The sequence below is a fragment of the Sinocyclocheilus rhinocerous genome, unplaced genomic scaffold, assembly GCF_001515625.1.
Source record: "Sinocyclocheilus rhinocerous isolate Xijiao unplaced genomic scaffold, SAMN03320098_v1.1 scaffold2245, whole genome shotgun sequence".
Lineage (NCBI taxonomy): Eukaryota > Metazoa > Chordata > Actinopteri > Cypriniformes > Cyprinidae > Sinocyclocheilus > Sinocyclocheilus rhinocerous.
The window spans coordinates 330,889-349,274 of NW_015637544.1; the positions used below are offsets into that span (position 1 = coordinate 330,889).

At 36.5% G+C, this 18,386-nt stretch overlaps 1 protein-coding gene across 1 annotated transcript in view; it reads right to left on the reverse strand.

Annotated features, from left to right (window-relative positions):
• vwa8 (von Willebrand factor A domain containing 8) overlaps positions 1 to 18,386 on the reverse strand; it is a 100,039-nt gene that overhangs the window by 12,416 nt on the left and 69,237 nt on the right. Inside the window, exons 37-39 of the mRNA XM_016564076.1 lie at positions 13,341 to 13,449; positions 13,015 to 13,171; positions 5,441 to 5,549 (exon numbers count right to left, since the gene is read on the reverse strand). Of these exons, the coding sequence (XP_016419562.1) occupies positions 5,441 to 5,549; positions 13,015 to 13,171; positions 13,341 to 13,449 (375 nt within the window). The remainder of the gene's footprint in view (positions 1 to 5,440; positions 5,550 to 13,014; positions 13,172 to 13,340; positions 13,450 to 18,386) is intronic.

Below are 18,386 nucleotides of genomic sequence, written 5' to 3' on the forward strand. Positions count from 1 at the left end.
TAAGAGATACAACTTTTGATTTTAATAATGTATTAGTAAATGTTGAAATTAACATTAACTAAGATTACTCAGTGTTTCCCCTGCCATTATATTAGGGGGGCGGCCCACCCCCAGCCCCCCTTGAAGGTCAAGTTAATTTTATTTAATTATATTTTCTCAATAGCGCCAGATCACAACAGACGTCATTTAAAGTTACCTTTCATATAGAACAGGTATATACCTTGTTCTTGCTTTTTGATTAATAAAATGTAATTTAACCATTAAAAAGAAGTCCACCCCCCAAAGCCGTAAACCTAGGGGAAACATTGTTACTTAAAGTATTTTTCAACTAATGTAAGTAACCAATGTTACCAAACGGAACCTTATAGATAAAGTGTTACTGCAGAATGCAAGTAATATACAAAATATTTTAATTTTTCAAACTGAATTGTGAGCTAGCATGCATATCAGTCATGACCACGACCCCCAGCGGGTCCTTGACCTCCTCGGCTTCAAACATGGATCCAAATATCAACAAACACCCATAGAAGCACTTCCACATGTGGCTGTCATTATATAAGCGAGCATGTCAGATCTCCATGAAGAACAATGAACCAACACGTCACTGCTCATCTCTCACACACACACACACACACACACACACACACACACGTGAACACAAGCATGTACATAGACAGGCATGTGAGCACACACAGATCCAGACACAGTCACAGACATACACCCATTATTATTATGCAGGTAGTAAGGAAAGTATATGCTCTTGCAAAAGTTTCAGACAGAAGTGTGAAGTAATAAAGAGTCATGAGCTGAAGAAACAGTGCAAAGGAAGATGCACTCCAGGGACTGACTGAATGGATGAGATCATCTGCTCTATTCTGAGTCACATTTCAAGTCTGTGCGAGAAAGAGCTCTAATGCTCCATTTCCACACAAATGCAGCCATTACTTAAACGGATTTCAGACCTGAATGATGACAGAACTGACTATGTTACAGCATAACCTGCCCACAAACAAACACAGCACACCAGGGCTTTTATTTATGACACACATTTTTGTCAGTCCAACCTTTTTGACCTAAAATATATTAACTTGAAATACCACTGAGAACAACATTAACCAGCAGTCAGGTAAATAATATTTTTTTAGTGAGTGTTTTATATTGTTTTTTTTAATTTAATTTAATTTTTTCAATTTTATGTTTTTGTGATTTAAGTAATTATTGGCATTTCTTAACATCCTTCATTGTTAACATTTCTTAACCTCAATTCACTTACCTCCTGCAGTTTCTTCTCAAAGTTTGACATAATTACTTTCATGTTATAACCAATAACTATAATGTTTGATATTAAAATGATCTGAAATTAAAAAAATAAAGCACAAACTTAAATCAAAAATCAATCTGTTTCAATCTAAATGTAAAAATAGTGGAAATGAGCATGCACAATTAGCTTCTCAAAATCTGCAAATATGGTAGTAGTTATATTGTGCATCCCTTGTTTCAATTTCAACTAAACACTTTTTTGTTTTATTTTTGGAAACTACTGAAAAACACCTAACTCTAAGTATAACATTGTAAACAATGCTTTGTAAACAGCATTAATAGTCCTCAAGCTAATATAACAGCATGTGTCTCAGCAGAGTACCTATGAGTGCAAATATACACTACAGCACGACCTGCTGAAAACACGTATCTGTCAGCTAGGTGTGTGAACATTCGGGAGAGTCAGCTGTGGAAAAACATATGCCATGATGTGCAGTGATTACAGAGTAAAGGCACGGCTACAAATGTGCTGTTTTGCTCTCTTTTTACAGCTTTCATATACATTCCTTTGAAGATGGAGGAGCTGTTTATGTTCTGTGCTTCTTTGTTCACCATACATTCAAAAGTTTAGACAAACTTGACTAAATTTATATTTCTCATTATCTTAAAGTGCCCCTATTATGGATTTTTGAAAATTACCTTTAATGCAGTGTGTAACACAGCTCTAAGTGAATGAAAACATCCTGCCAAGTTTTAAATCTGAAAGTGCACCGTGTATAAAGTTATTGTCTCTTAAAGAAAGAGTCGACTCTGAATCATTGAAACGACTCGTTTTTAAAACGAATCCCAAGCCGTTTCATGTTGACGTCAACATGAAACATTAGCATATTGCCCGTAAAAACGACTCGTTTCAATGATTCAGAGTAAAATGCAAATTCATTCTTTGCCACTAGGTGCGGCTTTTGGAGCAGTAAAAATAGCGGTTTCCCCGGTAACTGTACACAAAGCAGCACTGCGCTCACAAACACTGCTTTATCAGGCATTACAGGCATGATGCAATGAAAATGAGACCAATCACCGCAGATTAGCTTCACGCAAAGGAGGAGTTTGGAAAAATGAATAGTTTGGGATTCATTGAGTAAGGTAAAAATATATGCATATTATAAGACAATGAAAGTGTTTTTGACCTTGCATGCATTGTCAACCTGTTATTGGGGACTCCCAAAACCAAAATATGAACCTTTCATTAATAGTGTGTTAAATAGTAAATGTGTAAAAAAGAACTAAATATTCATACATTTATTTATTTATTGAAGTTGGAAACTGGATAGAAAAGTACGAGCAGTTACTAAAAGTGTGAACATACATGTGAACATCAATAGCGTTTAAAAAGCCCTCCCCCCAAATGTAAATTTTTTTCTCATAAAACTGAGTATTTATATATATTTTTATTATTGTATTGTATTTTATTTTAAAAACAGTTGGAAACTGGGTAGAAACTGGACAGAAAAGGAAAATCGGTCAATAATTGTCCAATAGTCTCTCAATAGTGTTTAAAAAGCATCCCAAGATGTACCTCACAAAGTTGGTTGAAAACTCTATTATTACTCCAAGATGTTGAAAATAATACATAATGAGTAGATGTTTCCAAACCTCTGACTGTTAGTGTATGTGTCGGTATCTTTACAGGAGTAAATGAATAGGCACTGGTCAAATTACTATCTGGAAAAGCCCAAGCGGTGAACAGAGGCTCAGGGTGAGGTGGAGGTTAAGTTCTTCTCAGGACAGAACCTGTGCAGAGCGATGCCAGTGCACTCATCTGGACCACACACAGGCCCGTGTGGCTGCCAGCTCTCTTTACAGCGCTATCGTAGGTGAAAGGAGATAGCGCTGATTTAGAGGAGCGGACTGTGAAAGACAGACAGAGATAATCCTTGTCACCATGTTTTCACATAAACACATCTGTCTTTGAGCAGAGCTCCTCACACGGGCTGCCAAAGAGGAACCCGATCCTCCCAGCGGCTGGAGCTGGCGCTCTGTTCACACAGCACCGGGAATCCCCATGAGCACTCGGCTCAGAGCGCACACAGATCTCAGATCAGATCGAGCCGCCGCTGCGCGCTTTGTACAACGTGGACAGGGAAAACAGCTGGTCTTCAATCAGCATTTTCTGAGAAACTCCACCCGTGTTCCAGCGCTCCGTCCACCCACACCCAAACAAAAAAGATCAGGCGTGCTACCGGACATCCCTCCATACAGAATGACGGCCGTCTGGGTCCATATCGACAGACCAAACGGAGGGCCGGGCGCCTAATAATAATAACAACGCACGCTTGGAGTCACAGGACGTCTTGACTCTCGTGAGTTGGCTGGAAAGCTGAGAGAAAACCGTCTGTGTGGTGCTGTCTTTTGTATCATATTCAAACCCAAATGAAACTACGAGCAATGCTGTAGTTATGTCGTCAGTTAAGTCATGAAGTTACAAAAAAGGCGTTTAAAGCTGCCTTAAAACTGTGCATGTAAGTATTTATTATTTATGAGTCACATTTAAAGCAGTGTCAGATCTGCGTCAAGTTCAGCAGCGGCAGCTCTTAAAGTTGCAGTCAAAAAAAATCCTAATATCCAGCTGCTGTGATGTCTGTTAATCAAAGAACAAAATTAAAAAGAGGAAATCAATAGCTTCTGTCTTTATTAAACGATTAAATGTTTATTTAATTTAGACTCCATACAGAATGACGGCCGTCTGGGTCGATATCGACAGACCAAACGGAGGGCCGGGCGCCTAATAATAATAACAACGCACGCTTGGAGTCACAGGATGTCTTGACTCTCGTGAGTTGGCTGGAAAGCTGAGAGAAAACCGTCTGTGTGGTGCTGTCTTTTGTATCATATTCAAACCCAAATGAAACTACGAGCAATGCTGTAGTTATGTCGTCAGTTAAGTCATGAAGTTACAAAAAAGGCGTTTAAAGCTGCCTTAAAACTGTGCATGTAAGTATTTATTATTTATGAGTCACATTTAAAGCAGTGTCAGATCTGCGTCAAGTTCAGCAGCGGCAGCTCTTAAAGTTGCAGTCAAAAAAAATCCTAATATCCAGCTGCTGTGATGTCTGTTAATCAAAGAACAAAATTAAAAAGAGGAAATCAATAGCTTCTGTCTTTATTAAACGATTAAATGTTTATTTAATTTAGAATTTAGTGTTTGATAACTTTATTAAATTAGGCTATATTTTCTTGCTGAAGGGCACAGGTAGCTATATATGACATTTATTATAATGGGTTTATGTGAAGATTGTTTTAAGTTCACTTAAATTAAAAGTCTAATAAATGTTAAATGGATAGCTCTTAATTATACTGTAATGTTGAATGGCTATAGTCAATGGTTAAATGTTAGGAAAAAAATTCATAGAGACATCAGTTGGTATCAGAGATACTTGCCTTTAGTCATAAAAAAGACGGCATTAAACAAATATTAAAAAATAATTTATGTTGTTTCTACATTAATTTGAAGATTGAATGTGAAATTATTGCAATATAAAAGTATAATTAAAAACTTTAATGTTAGGTGGGATTAGATTAATTAGTCGCACAATTAATTATATATAAATCATACATTTATTCAGCAAGGACTTCTGAAAAAAGTATTACCATTAACGTTACCACAAAAATATTGAGTATAATTAGCATAAGTGTTTTCAACGTTTATAATATGAAAAGTTTAATGAGCAGCAAATCAGCATATTAGAATGATTTTTGAAGGATCATGTGACACTGAAGTCTGGAGTAACGATGTTGAAAATTCAGCTTTACCATCACAGAAATAAATTACATTTTAAAATATATTCAAAAGTAAAACAGTTATTTTATATTGTTAAATTTCACTGTTTTTACTGCACTTTTAGTCAAATAAATGCAGCCTTGGTAAGCACAAGAGACTTCTTTCAAAACCTAATTAAAATCTTGCCGAACCCAAATTTTGAATGATATTAAGCCTTAGCATTATGATAGTAAGCCTTATCATAATGCAATTAAACTGATAAGTAAATACGTTTATCTAAATTTCACTAACAAGTTTTTGGTGGGTCTTGAGATAAATAAAAACCTCTCTAGGTGAGTCCTAGCATGAAAATGTTTGGGAATCGCTGGACACTTCTGAAGCGGGACTACTAGAGGTGTTTACCTGCAGACTATCCAGAATGATGCGGAGCGACTGGACCTGTCGTCTGACCGCTCCTGAGAAACGCTCGTACGTGCTGGCATCATACTCACTCATCTCAATTTCCTTGAGCCTGAAATAAAAACATGACACTTCAGTTATACAAACACAATCTGCAGTGTTTACAATGACTAACTGTACAGAGTAAAGCACCAGTATTATTACTGCTCGTGTGAGATTTGAACAAACCTCTGACCATACATATTAAACTTTAGTGTGTGCCAATCTGTGTATTAAATACATGAATAATTTTTCAAAATCATGTCTTATTAAGCAACCACTTAGCAGCCACCCTAGTTACCTCACATTCATATTCTTCTAGCATCTTGGCTGTGAGTTTTGTACAGATAAGAGCTCCTAACATTTTCTTCAGAAAATCTCTCTTCATTTAGATTCATTCCCTGAGGCGTTTAAACTTGTGAACAATGTGTAGTAAGTCTTTAAGGAGTGTTCTGGGGCAGGAGGATTTCAGAGGACATTGATCAACACAGGTTCTGTTTAGTCACACATTAAGTACAGCTGTCAAGATAGAGAATAACGCACACTTGAGAGTAGCAGATGTAGGATAAACATTTTTCTTGGGGCAAGTCCCTACAGCTCCACGACCAGCACCCACACACACACCCACCCAGGTGCGCAAAGCCCTGTCAGACTCATCAGTGTGGGGTTAAGAGCTCTGCCGGGTCACTAGTCACCCACAAGGATTTCTGCACCAATGTCAAGAGAACATGTCCAATTCACAATTCAATAAACATAAATAAATAATAAAGAAACCAAAGTTTCAGTGGTTCACAAACCTTTTGACTTGAAGTCCCCTAGCCCCAACATAATATTTGAAAGACACCCACTCTACCCCCATTTGAGACAAGATACCTTTGATGAAGCCTAATATTAAAAAAGTTAAGATATTTTTTGTAATTATGACAAAATGCATTTTATTTTAGATTCTGATTATTTATTTTTTAAAATTTTAATATTAATAATAATTTATTAATTGAACTATTAAGTCCTAGTGGGCCCTGGCCCTCTGGTTGAGAAGGACCTTTTTTTTTTTATAAAATGATATATGATTATTTTGCATGATATATGACCACGATATGAGAATTAAAAAAAAAAAAATATATATATATACATATATATATATATGTATATATATATCTATCCTACATACACACACGTAGAGAATACAGAAGCAAATTACAAACCATAAGACAAATACAATAGATACACATTAAATAAACTCGTTTTTCTAATACAGTAGGTTTAACATGTATACTTTATTTAACATTTTGTTGTTTGATTAACAGTAATGAGACAGACAGGTATTTAATTAGGCTGCTGTCCCTTTAAGACCGAATGAATCATGTAAATACACTGACACATATCCGGTTTTCACCCACCTGTTTACGTTCACGTAAGCCATAACGAATGTATTTACGTGAGATACTCCACACGATGGCCATTTTGACTGCTGTGTGTGTATTTGACAATTGCGCAAAGAGAACTGATCACAGAACTGGGATCCCGCGGCCGAGAGAGCGCTCCTGTGTGTCTGTCATTCAGTGTGATTCCGCCTATCTATCCTGCCTTCACTTGCTGCATGTTAATCGATAACGAATTGTTATTGGATGGTAATTTTGTTCGACAAGCTTAGTTACCTTTGATTAGGCTGTTCTCGCGTGACAGAACACTTCTACTACTCGCTCTGATCACCCAGCCGTAAAGAAATTTTGAAATACGGGACAAAACATGATTTTTTCAAAATAAGTCGGGACACTAAAAACAGAGCTGAAATACGGGACTGTCCCGGTGTAGTGCCGAATTCTGACCCAGCCAGATTATTACCCCCCTAGTATTGGTAGGTTTAGGATTAGGTGTGGGGGAGGGGTTAGGATTAGGCAATCAGGTAGCGATTTCAACTACGGGGGTAATAATTTGGCAGGGAGTCGAAAATGGGCACAACACCGGGAAAAACGGGACGTCTGGTCACCCTATAATATGTATTACATCAAATTTTTTTTTTTTATTACTTTTTGCATTAAAATAATGAGATTAGGAGGGGTTGTGCTTAATTGTTTTAAAATATGAAAATTGCAAACTAACTAAATAAATAAATAAACAAACAAATGAAACTAAAAAGCCCATACATTTGATTATTTTATTGTTTTGTCTTAAAGTGAAATTTGTAATCTGTGCCAGAACTGCAAATACAATGACTGTTTTCAAATAGGTTTTCTTAAAAATCCATCTGTCAACAACTGGTTGGCAAAGCTAATAGTACCATCAAACCAAACCTTACGGACTGGCTAAGCCAGCGCTGCTATGTCAAACCTTACAAACATTTTATTTATTTTATTTTTATTTTATTTTCATTTATTTATTTTGTGGTGAAATCTGGCCCGTTGGACAATGTTCCTGACAGGTTTTGTGAGACTCCCTCAGTCATTTGATGGACAGGGGTGGGTTCTGCCGCACAGGTGGGGTAAAGCCAATAATCCCTAAAAGGATTCTACAGTTAATCCTGCTCTTCTGCTCAGACCCAGGATGTGCCTGCATGAATGTGTGTGTGCGTTAGAGAGATGCGTTTGATGTCATGAGGAGGAAACAGAGTGTGAAGAGCGTCTAGACCCTAGCGGCCCACAGAGCTCAGGTGCGCTCACACACTGACACTATCAGGCGTGAGATCAGACCAGACAGCATGATCTGAAGCCCTATCTCAAAATACTGTGACACTGTGTTTCCTTTCAAAAGAAATCATCCCTCACCTCTCCATCAGCACCTGGAGCAAAAATGTCACAGAAGTGATTGTTTCTGTGCTACAAAAGATATGCAACACGTAAGGAGCGTTCTCTTTCTCTCTCCTTCTTCCTGCTGTGCTTCTCTTTCTCACACACGCACAGGCTGTGGGTTTCCTGTCTGGCCTCTGAAGCTCACATTCTTTGCACAGTGTTATTGGAGAGAGGACAGACTGCTGCTGCTATTTTCTCCTGAATTCCAAACCTGTCCACAGAGCCGAGAGAGAGAGCTGGCCAGCGTTGCCCTGCTGCCAATGAGAGTGAAAAAGTGCTCTGCTTCACTCGACTGACTAACACACTTTCACAACACAAGAAAAAGCTCAGAAAAAGTTGGTCATTTTTTTTCAAAACATATCAAAATATATTCAAATAGAAAACTTTTAAACTGTATTTTTGATCAAATAAATGCAGCCTCATTGAGCCTTCTTTCAAAAATGTTATAAAACATTACGGACCCCAAACTCTGCTGCTCAGGTATATCTATTAAATAATAAATTCAGCTTTTCCTGCATCATACAGTAGTTCAGCAAAATTGAAAGATTATTTTTACAAAGTAAAGTTGCTGGGGTGCAACACATACTTGCAAAAAAGTTAGATAAAGTTCCTCTTCCTGTGGAAACCCCTGACACAAGCCATGTCAGCTGAGATTGAAATATTGTGAACGTGACAGAGAGCATGCAGATCACAACAATGTGCAGCACAAAGAATTGAACAGCACTACAAACAAACATCCACCCATACTGCTATGCGTTTCATGACCCCGTCTTAATACTATGCATAGAAAAGAACAGGACAATTTGTAAAGGAGGATAGCATTCCTATTTCATTACTTTGGTAGTATTATATATAATATTTTAGGACATTACATTGTTTTAATTGCTAATGTTGGTATTTTGCAATATGCCCTCAGTTAACAAAAGACATTCCCTAAATGATAGCATCCTCCAGGATGTGACATTATTTTAGTGCACAAACATCAGAGGTATTAGTAATGGATTTGATGAAAGTTTGCAATAGCTGCATTTTAAAAGTTTGTTAAAACAAGTTAGAATTCTGTGTCAAGTCATAACTAAAGTTTAAGTGCCTGATCTGGATCTGAGCATATTTCTGAAAGTCTGCCATACTCTTCTATAAAAATATCATCTTTAAATTACTGAACAAGTATACTGATTTGTTAAGGTTTCAGAGATGAAGCGGTCCTGCAAGATAGGTATGGCCCGGGGATGGTGTTCAGAGGCTACATAAAAAAAATGCTCGTCTATATCGCGGTTCTGCTCAAATACTCTTCCCCACAGAACACACTGAGCTGCATTCTTCTGCTTCAGCCTCTGATGTTTAAGACAAAGACAAGCTTTGATTTTCTCACTAAATTTAATTTCAATGGCGACACACAGCAGCCTTAAAAGGGGCCATATTCTGCACTTACCTACACTGAAAAAAATTCCGGAAAATTTACGGTAAAAAAACGGCAGCTGTGGTTGCCGCAATTTTAAATAATAACATATATAGAAGGTGCACAGTGTCATTCACACAAACACTAAACACCATCATGGTAACACACATTAAACTGAAATAATGCAATAAACATTCATTTAACAATATTAGGTGTAACACAACCCTAATATACAAAACTGATAAGAAAAAACTAAGAAGAAACATAGTTATTTCAACAAAAAAAAACATAAAATTTGAAATGTAACGCAGGGAATTCTGGGAATGTCAATTTACAGTTATTCACTGTAAATTATACGGTCTTTTTCACTTCCAAAAACGGTATACTACCATAAAATTAATGTCCAATACATGTAATGTCCAATACAGTTTTTGACCGTATATAGTAGGGGAATTTTAGTAGTTTAGTAGTTAATATAGTAAGTTTAAGTGAGTGGGAATTTACCGAACGTGGCACTTGCGGGAGTTAACAGTGTATGCAATACCCGCAACCTCACACCAAATTTCAGGCCAGCATAGCCTATATACAAATAATTTAGTAAGCAGAAATCCGAAATTTAGCTTAACATATTAAATAAGAGGAAGATGCGACTGAATTGATGCTTGAAGAATGCGCTTTCAGCAGCCATGATAAACAGTTGGCGGTTAAAGTTTTCTATGCACAATTTGATTTGACGAAAGTCACGAGACCTATTACTCTCTATCAAATCACGTTGATGGATAAAAATAAAATTAAAATAAGCATGTAAAGACCACAAACGGAGCATTTTTACAGCCTTTTACCGTTAAATTCACGGTAATTTTTTACAGTGTAGTGTTTGTCCACTCCTAATCTTATTCAAGGTTTATTGCATCAAAAACAAAAAACTTAGTTTTATGTGAGCATTTTCTGTCCTCTCTCTAACTCTCAGAACTGAAAAAGTTGTTTTAGTAACTTTAGTAAAACCATTTAATTTCAAAAGAACAAGAAAAAGCCTATTAAACCCCCTTTAAGAACAAAATAAGCTTTAAAAACAAGCAAAGGACACACCAAAAATATTTAGGCCTAACTGCATAACTCTGCATTGTTTATTACTAAATATTTGCATCTCTTTGACTTTATTTAATCATATTTTCAAAATGCATTCACTTCAATTGCTTAGATTTAGTAAAAATCTGTACATTGTAAAAACATATTTATTCAGTTAAAAAGTATGAACTATTAAAATACAGTTAGCTGTGGAGTAGGCAATATTAAGTTCTTTAAAATGTATGAGATTAAAACAAATTGGATTTATAGATTCATAAATATGGTTATTGTAAACAAATGTGGTTACAGAAATATGACCAGTTTCATTTATGTATGACTAACAAATATGCATCACATTAAGTTTATAAGTGTGTGTTTGTGCAGCTTTTGTGCAGTCCACTGGGCCAAACAGAGGGCTTCCTTCACTTGCTTCATGCAGCGTAGTGAATCGCAGCATTCACAGGCTGCATATTTGAGATATATCTGGGACTGTTGAAGAGCTCTGTGGCTCTGTAGTGTCCATTCTGTGATCTGGAACATGCTGTTTTTTATGAGCCACTCATAATAGTATCTCTGGTCTGTTTTAAAGCAGAGTACTGCACTTGATGCAGGTTGATTGTCTTATTATGAATGAATCCGTGTATGCTATTCCAAAAATGGCTTGTTTTTGTTGTCTTATTGACTTTCAATGACTTTCCATTTCCTCTGGCGTCATTAAGGCCATGTGGTTATTGGATCATTTTAACTTAAATAGCCAAAAACTATTGTTTTAGCAAACACATATTCATTCCGGCATTTAACATCACTTTTCATGATCCAATAAGCTAACCCAACTTTTCCAAACAATGTTCTGTTTTACTCAGATGTCATATTATGGAATTAAAATGCGTTGCGGATGGCAATTAATGTTGACTTTTAATACAAGAATATTTAAATCAATATCTCACTTCATTTGATGAGATTAAAACAAATTGGATTTATAGATCATAAATATGGTTATTGTAAACAAATGTGGTTACAGAAATATGACCGGTTTCATTTATGTATGACTAACAAATATGCATCACATTAAGTTTATAAGTGTGTGTTTGTGCAGCTTTTGTGCAGTCCACTGGGCCAAACAGAGGGCTTCCTTCACTTGCTTCATGCAGCGTAGTGAATCGCAGCATTCACAGGCTGCATATTTGAGATATATCTGGGACTGTTGAAGAGCTCTGTGGCTCTGTAGTGTCCATTCTGTGATCTGGAACATGCTGTTTTTTATGAGCCACTCATAATAGTATCTCTGGTCTGTTTTAAAGCAGAGTACTGCACTTGATGCAGGTTGATTGTCTTATTATGAATGAATCCGTGTATGCTATTCCAAAAATGGCTTGTTTTTGTTGTCTTATTGACTTTCAATGACTTTCCATTTCCTCTGGCGTCATTAAGGCCATGTGGTTATTGGATCATTTTAACTTAAATAGCCAAAAACTATTGTTTTAGCAAACACATATTCATTCCGGCATTTAACATCACTTTTCATGATCCAATAAGCTAACCCAACTTTTCCAAACAATGTTCTGTTTTACTCAGATGTCATATTATGGAATTAAAATGCGTTGCGGATGGCAATTAATGTTGACTTTTAATACAAGAATATTTAAATCAATATCTCACTTCATTTGCCATCTTGGATCATTGAGACACTGTTGTAGTTTTTATGTTTATTTTATTGTATTTTTTTGAATAAGCTATTTTCCATTTTAATTTTAGTTATTTGTCCGGTAATTTTGTAGTGTGTTTCTGTCACTTTTATTAGTTTTCTTTTTTTTTATAATTATTATTTTTTTTAACTTACGTTTGTACATCAAGTCAAACTAAAAGAAAATTAGAAATGCAGACTTGGCAACTAGATGATTTTTTTTCTTATTTTATTTCGAGTTAAAAAAAAAAGGTTTTAAATACTATAACTATAATTACCCTGTCTTACATCAGTTTTTTTTACTGAGCTCAATGCAGTGCATTATGGAATTGCCTTTTCATCAAAGGACATATGCATTACTAATGCATTTACTGCATACTCGAGCATATAATACAGAGCCTCACACATGAATATAGTCATACGCTTTCACAAGCACAGAGTGTGAGCTTCATTGACAGAGCACTGCAGAATATCTGGAGAGATTAACAAGCACTCAGAGCAGAGGGTAAAGGTCACACAGGGTCAAGTGTAGGCTTTTTGGAGAAATCTGTGAGGGTTTCAACTGAGTGAGTGATGAATGAGAGACAGATGGGTGTACCTCTGCTTAAAAGCCTTCTCGGCCATCTCCCGTGCTGCTCTCTTCACCTCAACGGGCACGGCGTCTTTCTCCACCTGAGAAATCTGGTAAACTTTGTGTCCGGCGTCCAGACGGTAGGGGCCTCCTTTCCCTCCAAGACCCGCTGTATCTCTGCCGCCTACACAAACATATAGGCACTATGTTGAGTTCCTATATAAGTGTTATATTTTTTTGATGAATGATGGAAGCAAATGCAAAAAACAGCCTGTGTGCTGATATTGATCAGGGTCTGTGCACAATAACGATAAACCTTTTGACACAGTGCAATGGGATGTGATTTACTGTACCTGTGCCTCCAGCCCACTGGTTCCCGCCTACATGAGGGGCATTTCTGGGATCAATCTTGCCGTGTTTGGGGGAGCTGACATCTTGTCCACTGTCTCTCTGAATGGTGATCTGAAACAAAAAGATGCTTTCAAAAACCAGATCTTTGTTGAAATATTATCTGAACAGTCACTCTTTTGATCTTCATCTTTTTGCTAAGTGGAAAACGAGACGCATATTTAGTCAAATGATTATATACCAAATTAAATTCGGGATAGATTTTTCCCATTTCTAGAGTCATTTGCAAAGGAAGTGTCCCATTTACAAGGAAAAGGTGTGCTTACACTGACTTTTTAATGTCAAAGATGTATTTATTCTGGAATCACAATCGCAGGAAACAATGAATCATGCAACTGAATGTTGATTTTCATGATAAGCTGGCAGGAAAAAAGTCACAAACTGACTGACAATGCCAAAGTTTGTTTATTTTAAATGATAGAAATCCAGAAAGATGGAAGAAAAAAAAAAAGCAAAATAATAAATAACTATCACATGAGACATCACTGCTTGTGAGTACGCCACTGGATATCGCAACAGATTTTAAAGTGTGATCTGTGTGTATGTCTTCTAAGACTTGAAGCTCTCTGAAGCAGGTCTCCTCATCTATTTAGTGGTATTCTCTCACTTCTCTGATCTTCCTTCACACAGTCCATTAATATCATAAAGCACTGGGCCTCTTTTTAATACCCACGCACCCATCCGGAGGGTTGTGGCTTTCTCATGACCTCCACACACTCCTTTACAGCCCCTGCTGTGTGCAAATACAGTCTGAACATAACTGCTAGAACTTCCTATGAAGGCTTCGTAGTTGTTGCGAGAGCAGCACTTTGAAGTGTGATTGTGTCTTCGGGAGAGATAGCAGCACAGCTGGACTGAGAGAGAACAGACACTTAGTGTTCCAGACCGTTCCTTTGCCTCCTATTAATATAAAGGCCATTTCTCGTTATACTACGATCCTGCATGTTTTGACTAGGCAAGGTCACGTAAGGTCAATGAACATGAAGTCACTGAGCTTTTTATGACACTTCCTGTTTTAAACTGCACACTGAAAGGAAGTACACTTGTAGGGGATGAGTAGAAATGTTTTTGCCAAGTCATATCGAAAGGAACAGTTGAAGTAAACAGAGCATTTGGTACAAGCAGAGGAAAGATCTGCCCTGTGTGGAAATTCACAAAAATTCTTATGCTGCAAGAATGAACCTTTAAATGCTTTTAACTTTAATAAGTCACCCTCATGACATTCCAAAACTGCATGACTTTGTTATGCAGAAAAGGAGAAATAAAAACCGGAAATTATATCATAGAGAGCAATCTAGACCCTCATGACTGTGTGAAATCTCCAGATAATTTGACCTTTCTATGCTAAGGCAGTTCATGTTGTGGTCAAAATATCCCCTTTTGTGTTCCATTGTCTGTTCCATCGTCTGTCAGCTTTCCCTTTTAAATAGATCAGAGAGATCACAAGAACCCAATGATAAAGATCATGAGAGTCAGCATTCTCATTTTAATTCTGGATTTGTTCCAAAATAACAATAAAGTCCTCCAGTCTAAATATTCAAAGACATAACATCGTTTCAAACAGATCTGGTGTGCATGCTACTGTATGTCTGAGTCAGTGTTTACGTATGCATGACTGCTGTTTTAATACAGGATGTTAAGAAACTGTAAAGCTTTTCTGTGAGTGTAAGATTACACTCAAAGCACTTTTGACACCTACACACACATATGCCTCAATCTGATATGAGGTCATGCACATTCAACATTTCTGTGTGTGTGTAGAGAGAGAGAGAGATGGCTTACAGATGCTCAGGACGAATGTGGCTTATAGAGAGATTAACTACGTTTGGCAATAACACGTACAGAATCGCCACACCAGCAAGATGCAGTTGAAGACTACAGATAATTGATGAACGATAAATAATTTTAGATGTCTGTACAAGACTTGTGCTCTATATACACTTCCAAATTATTGCATTCTGAGATTTGATGTTTTTCCTGTGTTTAGTCTGAAGGAGGGGTAGCGCAGGGACAGTGGTGGGAAAAGAGGTTGCTTCCCATTTCTATGGAAGATCAGTGACAGTTCTGTTTATGATAAAGAGATTTGTGTGTGTGCAACGTGGCATCAGATTAGCCAGGATTTAACAGCACAAAGATGAGACACACGCGCACTCACAAAACCCTACTGAGAGGACAGACAGACAGACAGACAGACAGACAGTAGGGCTGCAGGATAAATTGCATGCGATATTTAACGCGCATCTTGTCAGTAAAGCCGGTTCTGTAATCAGCGGTAAATCTCCATCACCTGCGGGCTTGACAGACAGACAGATCAGATTTTTGCGGTCACTGTATGTACAGGAGACTTAAATTACGGAACAATAATGACACACATCACATCAAAGCAAATGGGTCATCATTGCTAACTAGGGCAAGCCTCTAATTTAAGCTTTTTATCCAATTTCACTTAATGTAGAACAATTACGGCTAGCAGCTAATGTGATTATAAAAGCAAATGCTGACTAGTAATTGACTGTCTGTGCAGTGAGGCAGCAGCTGCCTTTAGTTTTGAACACATATCAGAAAGTCAGTCTGTTGGTGTATTTGCATCCAGACAGAGGTACTGGTCCCTGTCCTGGAGCAGCGCCACACTGCCCTTTCTAGCAGCCCAGTGGGCAGAGCAGGAGCCCGGGCTGGAATGTGAAGAATGCCCGTGTTTTGAGGTTGTTTCTGAAATGAAATGTCCCAGCATGGTTGCTGAGAGGCCACTGCGTTTAGCAGGAGACCCACACAGAGAGCAGGACAATGCAGTCAGACGCGCTGTACTAGCCGCTGACCACAGGAGGCCCAGCAAGCCCACAAACCCCTTCATTACATCAGCGCCAAGTTTTCACTTGATCTCACAGGTTTCACAATCATTGAGTCATTCAGGTGGCAAAAATCCAAAAAGGCCCCTAAAATCCTGGTAGGACAATTTAGGCTGTATAATAAATAACCATGTGCCAATACCTATTGTTTTTGTTAGTCCAGTGAATGAAATAATTATTTTAAAATAATAATTGAATAATTTTACTCTATTTTTTCTTTTTATTAGAAAGATTGGCATGAGTGAAAAACAACAACAACTTCACATTATGAAACACATACATACATCCATAACAAAATAAACAACAAAACTAAAGTTACAAAATGGGTAGTCCCGCCCAGTCTTATTTTAGTATCACTGTACTATCTTAGTATTTATTAATAATTTGAAATGAAAAAAAAAAAAAAAAAAAAAATTTATTTATTTTTATTTCAGTTTTAGTTTCAGTAATTTTAGTTCTTCAATAATTAAAAATGTAAGTCTCTAATAATGTGCAACACTGTCTCAGATTTCAGACAGTATTAGATCATAAATATTTCTAGTTAAAATAGAGTCTCTCTCTTTGTGAGTATGTGGTTTGTGATGTGTGTGTAAGGGGTGAGTCAAAGCGTCCACTCATTTCCCGTCAGACACATATCATATCTTTATCCTGCATCACTGATGCTACACAGATCACTTTATAAACACATACAGACAGACGGACATGTATGGAGCAGGATCAGTGAGCGGCGTTGACGGCAGGGTCAGACATTCCCTGCATGACTGTACTGAGCCCCAATGCATCCTGGTGCACGTCATGTCATCTAATCTAGTCCTATAGACATATGGTACATTCACATTGTACAGGTACAAAAACAAAATTCCAAATATCTGACATCAGAGTGAAAAAAAACAAACAGACGTTCACTCTAATCCAGGCTGTTTAATTATGGAAAGTTTTGATGTGCTGTTCTCATATATTGGGGTAAGATGATTGATAACTCGGTATGAAGTCATAATAGTCTCTTTCAAAAGTTTAGAAGATGTTTCCCATTACGCTGTTTACACTGAGCGTCTGAGGTTCAGTTTATTTGTAGCGACATGATTTTTGTAGACCAGGTGTGAACAGATGTTCACAGATTCACCTTCATACAATCACAGCAAACTAACATCTGTCAAAAAACATGCTTCCAAAGTCTGGGGTTGGTAAGAGTTATGTAATATTTTTGAAAGAAAAAAAAAACAGTTAAAACAGTAATATTGTGAAATATTATGACTGTAGATCTTAAAATAAAATTTTTATTTGAATATACTTATATGCCATTTATTTTTGTGATGCAAAGCCGGATGTTTAGCATCATTACTTCAATGAAATCATCCTTCATAATGTCATTCATAACATTTCATATTATTATTAATGTTGAAAACAGTTATGCTGCTTAATATTGTTGTTGAAACCATGATATATAATTTTTGATTCTTTGATGAATAGAAAGTTCAAAAGAAGAACATATATTTGAAACAGAAATATTTTGTAACAATGTAAAAGTCTTTACTGTTACATCAATTTAATGCATCCCTGGAATGAATGAATAAACGAATAAATAAATAAATAAATTAATAAATAATACTGGCTTTAAACTTTTGAATGGCATTAGAGTTTGTCTGTAACCCAACTTTTTTAGGTCATTTATATTGATTCCCTAATTCCCTAGAAATAAAAATCCATAGAGAAATTGATTTTTAATGATAATATGTAAAACCTCTGAGCCCAGAAATGGTATATTTATTTGTGCATGTCAGTTTATTAAATTTTAAAAAGCACAAATATATATTTTAATTTAATACACTTGGAATATTTAGCATTTAACTAGATATTTTTACACATCACTTACAGGCAATATTTTAATATATTTCCCTGTTGTTTATGATCCAATTACATCATCCTTTATGGGATAAGTACTGTAGTTAATTAAAAAAAAAAAAAAATTTAAATACATTTTGCTCCAAGTCAGTGTTTGTTAATCTTGGAGTTGACTGGTTTGATGAGTTATTGCTCAGAATCTTTACCAAAGATTTTTAAGAGGCCTATGAAGAAAATTATGGGAACAATACTTTTGTTGCTGCTGGAAAAAAGTGGGCGATCACTGCTGTGCTCTACAGACAA